The sequence below is a fragment of the Bison bison genome, unplaced genomic scaffold (assembly GCF_000754665.1).
Source record: "Bison bison bison isolate TAMUID 2011002044 unplaced genomic scaffold, Bison_UMD1.0 scf7180017864451, whole genome shotgun sequence".
NCBI lineage: Eukaryota > Metazoa > Chordata > Mammalia > Artiodactyla > Bovidae > Bison > Bison bison.
In genome coordinates this window covers 8,184,642-8,190,734 of record NW_011495013.1, presented here as the reverse complement: position 1 = coordinate 8,190,734, position 6,093 = coordinate 8,184,642, and the positions used below count along the sequence as shown (strand labels likewise).

The 6,093-nt window shown below is 40.5% G+C and overlaps 2 protein-coding genes across 2 annotated transcripts in view; both read right to left on the bottom strand.

The window, feature by feature from the left end:
* The window catches only part of ZAR1 (zygote arrest 1), a 4,172-nt gene extending 3,968 nt beyond the window's left edge, over nt 1–204 (bottom strand). Inside the window, exon 1 of the mRNA XM_010858923.1 lies at nt 28–204. Coding sequence (XP_010857225.1) covers nt 28–204 — 177 coding nt within the window. The remainder of the gene's footprint in view (nt 1–27) is intronic.
* A 432-nt stretch (nt 205–636) lies between these two features.
* The window catches only part of SLC10A4 (solute carrier family 10, member 4), a 15,471-nt gene continuing 10,014 nt past the window's right edge, over nt 637–6,093 (bottom strand). Inside the window, exons 3-5 of the mRNA XM_010858922.1 lie at nt 5,953–6,092; nt 4,984–5,194; nt 637–1,819 (exon numbers count right to left, since the gene is read on the bottom strand). Of these exons, the coding sequence (XP_010857224.1) occupies nt 1,307–1,819; nt 4,984–5,194; nt 5,953–6,092 (864 nt within the window). The 3' untranslated portion in view covers nt 637–1,306. The remainder of the gene's footprint in view (nt 1,820–4,983; nt 5,195–5,952; nt 6,093) is intronic.

Genomic DNA, 6,093 nt, shown 5'->3' with positions numbered 1-6,093 from the left:
CCCCCCCGCACCCTTCCCGCCACCCACTGGTGTCCTAGCTTCCTCGCCGAAGGGTTCCCTCCCCGACCTTGGTGTGGGAATATTCCACACCCGGAGGTCGGCACGAATATTCTTAAGATGATCTGCAAAGAAAGCTTTCTTTGCGATGCAAAACTGATCTGGAAGTGACCTTGCCCCAGGTGAAGAAGATACCCGCAGAACCATCCCGCGGATTAACCGAGCCAGGTGATAGCCGTTCCTCGGTTATTGTCTGCGCCGCCTTCGAAGCTGAGGCTAGGCTGGGTGCCTCTGGCTAGTGAGCAAAAATGAGAAGGTTTGGGGAGACTACTTGGGGTCTGATAACCTATGATCTCAGATTATATGTTATTTAATCATCTCAGAGTTGCTCTGAGAAATCTACGCATTGAACCCTTTCAGTAAGTGCATAGGGAAAGCACTCTAGGGCATCGTATCTAGGCTAATTGTTTTCTCCCTTGGAAGACTTACTCCCTCCCCGCCTCCCCGCCTCCTCCGTCCCCCGCCCATCTCAAATGGTGACCAGGAGGTGCTGTTAAGTACCACCAGGGATTGCTCTTCTCTGGGGAGGATAGTCGTTCCACAGATTTTTTTGACCAAATAAACTTTGCAAAGGAAAACTGATTTAGACTGTGTTTACATAAACGCTGAAGATGGAACCAGTCCCCAGTTGAAAAGCAAGTGCCTCGTTCACTAGAAACACGTCGGCTGTTCATTACAAATAGATATCAGATCAAGTAATCAAATACATTAATGTAATTTTTCCCTGATTTGAAACAGGTTGGACAATGAGATATTATATTTCATTGTTTAATTGACCTGTTTGGGGATTTGTCTGAATACAGGTCAAATTTTAACAGTGTCAAGTATTTATAAACTGAGCAAGCACACTTTGTTTTAACAACAATTACATTCAACTCAATTATGCTTTACAAATATAGCATGTTTTTACTCATATAAGATAGTGCATCAAAATTCTACATTTCCAAGACCCTGTTTAACATATTTGAAACAGTCATAGATATTGATCATGGTGAAAACCAAAAAGCACACTTGTTCAGGCCAGCAACCTCGCAGTCCCAGGTGCAAGTTACTTCACAACACTGATTTGTAGTTTATGTAAATGCTTGGGTAATATACCAATGCAACCTTATGGTGGGTAGATCAAAATCGTTACATGTATAATGATGTGAACCAGCTGTTGTTCTTTATGTAAACCATAGACACTACCACAGACCATAAATATGAAGTAGTATTTCAGCAAGATAAACTCTCCTGTGTATCTCCATATTTAGAGTGAAGTCTGAGTGGTTTCCATCATAATTAAATTATCTGCTTTCACTGTGCCATAGGATGTGTCTGCCATTTCCTCTTCTTTCAGTTTCTTATAAGAAATATCTGTATCTTCATCTTCATCTAGAGGATCTTGCTTGTGCAGTACTCCGCTTCCATACATTTTATATATTAAAACAAAAATCCCTGCTTCTGCAGACTGGAAAAGGGCATAAAGCAAGGGAAACATGTACATACTTCCTATGTTTTGTGGTGGAAATGCCAGTTTCAGGATGGCGGTACAGAGCTGCACATTTTGGCTCCCTGTTTCCAGGCTCACGGTCCTCTTGCAGTTGGGCGGAAGATGGAAGAGAGTAGCTAAGCCGTAGCCTGAGGCATAGCCTGCCAAAGGCATAAAAATCGCTACCACGTAAACAGCTGCTGGAATACTGGCCAACAGTTCGGGTCCTAACATAGTGCCGGTCAATATGAAAAGGACCACCAGCGTCATCAGCAGAGACCACAGGGAAATCTAGTAAAACAAAATAGAGAAGCCATCAAAAATAATTTGTGGAACTTCCCTGGCGGTCCAGTGGTTAAGACTCAGCTCTCCCAAAGCAGGGGGCATGGGTTCAGTCCCAGGTGGGGGAACTAAGATTGTGCAATGCCAGCATGGTATGCCCTAAAGACAACAATAAGAGTTGCAGAGGAATTCAAACAAGGGGACCCTGGACTCTTGGAAGAGGCGAGTCATCTAGTCTGATCTCCTACATATAATGAAAAGTTTTTGACATTATTTTTGAGAATGGGTAGATCACCTCAGGAGGCATCCAGGCCATGTCAGATAGCTCTGTTTGGCGACCTGCCCTTATGTCTAGTGTGCCTTCTATAACTGCTAGCCACTGTCTTGGATAGACATTCAGGAGCAACACAGACCAGACTACTCATCCTAAAAACAGCCTACACATGTTTAAAAATCAGTTATGAGGGGAAGGTTATTACTCTTCTCTGGGGGCAGATTGTCCCAGGTTTTCAGCCTCCATCCCGTAACTCTGTTTTGGAGTCCAGATTTGTTCTGAGTACTCAGTCCTGTCTGACTCTTTGCAGCCCCATGGATTGTAGCTCACCAGGCTCCTCTATCCGTGGGATTTTCCCAACAGGAATACTGTGTGTAGGTTGCCATTTCCTCCTCCAAGTGATCCTCCGGACCCAGGGATCGGACCCGCATCTCTTGCATTGGCAGGCAGATTCTTTACCACTAGCACTACCTAGGAAGCCCGACTGTTTTGAACATTTTTTTAATTTGTAAATATGCCTCTTAAAAATAGGGTGGTTAGAACTGAGCCCAATATAACAGGTATAGTCTGATGAATGGAGTAGACAGATGGATATTACTTCCCCTGAACAGGACTCCATGTTTTCCATAAGAAATTAGTTCTAGTTTTACACAGAAGATAAAAGACTATTAATTTATGCAACTGAGTGTCCAATATTTTTAACTTTCAAAATACTTTATATCTCAGAGAACTGTTAGTAATACCCAACAATTACCAACTCAGATTAGGTTAGAGAAAAGAAAAAACGTAAACATAAGATGTGAGGAATTCTTTGTAGTTCTGCAACTCCCTCCTTTTTATCTATTGATGAGAAACCTCCCACCTGTCTCTAGTGGTGCTTAGGAATTATTATATATAATAGAAAGATTTTAGATACAAAACAATTTATAAAACAGTGTGTCATCTTGATGTCTGACTGATACATTTCACTCATACAAGTAAGAAAGGCTTGTAAATAATAAGATGGAAACCTAGAAATTCTTCTTGTTCTTCAGATTGGCAGTTTGTTTTTTTTCAGTGGGGCAGAGGGTTGGGTGGGTGTTTGTGAGGAAGACAACAGTTCCAGAGACATTTAAGTGTTGCTTCTGGCTTCATAGATGTATGTGGGAAGATAATCCTTTGGAGTCTGTGGGATTGGCATATACTTTTTAAAAAATCATTCAAAATTTATCTGGGCTGGTCAAAAATCTATCCTAAAGGGTACGGAAATAAAATTATAAGATACTCATGCTACAAATGTACCAATCAAAATTTTTCTTATATTAAGTTTCAAAGTGTGTCTACATCAAAAGCTTTGACAAGAAATCTGATTCTTCATTGTGAAAATAGTGGCTCTGAAGCATTTCCTTTGAACCATTTTAAATCATTTGACATTTAATACTCATTTTAAAGTGTTTGCAAAAGTATAAAAATATTATGAAGCTGATCTTATGAGTGTGCTAGTTAAGAAATGAGTCCAGCTTTAAGTTATTGGATTGTCTGTTATTTAAATATATTTATCTATTTTTAGCATGGGAATAGGGTTTTGATTGACTTTCTCTTAGAATTCCTAAGGTTTTATAGTAAATGCATCACATTAATACTCTTAATGATCAAACTTATTAAGTTCTTAATGCTCTCAAAAATAATCTATAGTATATTATGTTTAACATTAAAATATTTATGTTTTCATGTACATATATATTTATTGGGCTTCCCTGGTGATTCAGACAGTAAAGAATCCACCTGCAATTGTTACATTCAAAGAATAGATGTTTATTACAGAGCATATTTTTTTTACTCAAGGTTGAATATATGTACTGAAAAGAGCCCTCTATTTTTCATATTAAAGTTAGCCCCTCTGTATAATCAGATTATTTTAATAAATAAAATAAGTAAAACACAAAAGATTATGTCATCTTAAATCCACATAATTTAACCATTAGGGCGAGCCTTTTTCTCTTTGTTTTCTAAAGGAATTTGCATATACACTTTATAGTAATTAGTTATATACTTTATTTAACTTCCTAAAATGAGAATCCTGTTCATGGTTTACTCTTATTTACTACTATTTTTGAGTTTTCAAAGAAAGTTTAATTTACAAATATTTAAATCTTTCTCCTCCAATCAATTTTTACAAAATCTCTACTGCTACAAAAAGCATCACTTTTTTAAAATAAAGCAATATTGGAAATATTGCACAAAATAATAGAAATCTCATCCTTTCACTAGCTTTAGAAATAATATGATATACTGCAATGGGGAAGGAAAAAAGAAACACAAATTTAGTAATGGTAATATATTCTGCATTATTTACCCAGGACCTAATTTTATTTTGTGTATTCTATTATATTCCAAGATGTAATTTTTGAATTACCTTTGGTCTTATTAGTGTAAAGCTACTTTTAGAAAACTAATAAAACATTTTAAAGGAATCTGCTACAGAATTTCTCAGAATTAGAGTTCCACTTTTAAAGAACAGAGTAATGCATTTCTAAAATACTGCACAAATCCAATTAAAATAATTTTACTTCACCTGCTTTGATTTTTAGTAATACATGACTTCTTAGTGAAAAACATGTTGCCGTTTAATTGCACAGTCATCTTTTTTCTTCATGATCTGTTTCCACCTATGAGTACTGATAGTTATGCTGTTTTTAATAAACCTTGGTATATTAATTAAAGCTGTTATTTTTAAAGTTCCAAAAGATGGGATGGAAGTTATCTTCCTGGCATAATTTTTTAAGTTTATCCATGCAAGGGCTGCCCAGTCCTTTTCTTCCTTATCCTTCTTTTCCAAACTTCTCACCATTTCAGCCATGGGTCGGAGGCCAAGGACCCTCTACGAATGTAAAGGAGGCAAAGGGAAGAGTGACCTTACCTTCACAATGTAGTCAGCCACCCGGCTGTATCTATAGCGAATGAAGACGCCCAAACCGATGGGGATGAGAGTGCTGCAGAGGGTCAGGATCACTGTCCCTATGGGTAGTAACTGCACCAGGGGAGTGTCGATCCAAGGCCGGCTGTAGATCCACAGGCACAGGGGCATCAAGACCAGGGCCAGGAGAGTTGAGGAGATGGTCATGATGATACTGCAGGAAAGGGAATGGACAGAAGTTGGAACAGCTTTGAGCCAAAGAGCCTTGCTTGCACACTGGATAAAGGAGAAAGAGGGAGCCTGCAAGCCCCCCAGTTTGAAGTCAGGGGTGAACCTGCTTCATCTCAGGGGAGCACCAAGAGAGCAGCATGTCTAAGCCCAATTGAAATAGGAACTCCAGGTAAGAGATAAAAAGAATCTCAGGACTGTGGCTCTCTGCTTTCTGCAGCCTACTGCACTGGTTACCCTCTGGATGATTGTGAGGGCAAGGAATATTTTTGTTATCTTTTCTAATCCTCCAAAGCACCCTGAAGGACATGGTAAAGCTGCTGGATACTACTTGTTGGACTGACCTCAATCACAACCTTATATATGAGATTACTTTCTTTATTGGAGCCAACAGTCCTATTTTGCTTTTACATTTCCCGAGAGTCCTGGCTTCAGACTTCCCAGTTCCCTTTGTCTTCTGGGGCCCAGACCTGCACTGACAGTGCAACAGTCAGGGCGGGTGGGGAGAGAGCTGGGGGTGAGACCCCCCAGACCTCAGAGCACCTCTGTTCCCATCTAGATCTTCTCCCCTCCAACCCTATCTCTTCTGCCTGGACATCACCCTCATCTCCAGTTTCTTTGCAGCTCTTCCGCACCTCATGCTAACCGCCTCTACTTCCTCCCTCCTTGGTCTTGAACCCGTGGCTGTAAACGCGGTTGACGGCGATTAGATAGACGGCTATGGGACCGTAAGCAGCTCCGTACCTGAGGTTCATGTCGCCGTCCACGAGCAGGGACATGAGGTTGGAGAGATTCCCGCCGGGACAGCAGCCACACAGGAGCACCGCCACGGCGGCCGAGCCGTCCAGGGAGAAGGCGAGCGCCAGCAAGAAGGCCAGCAGCGGC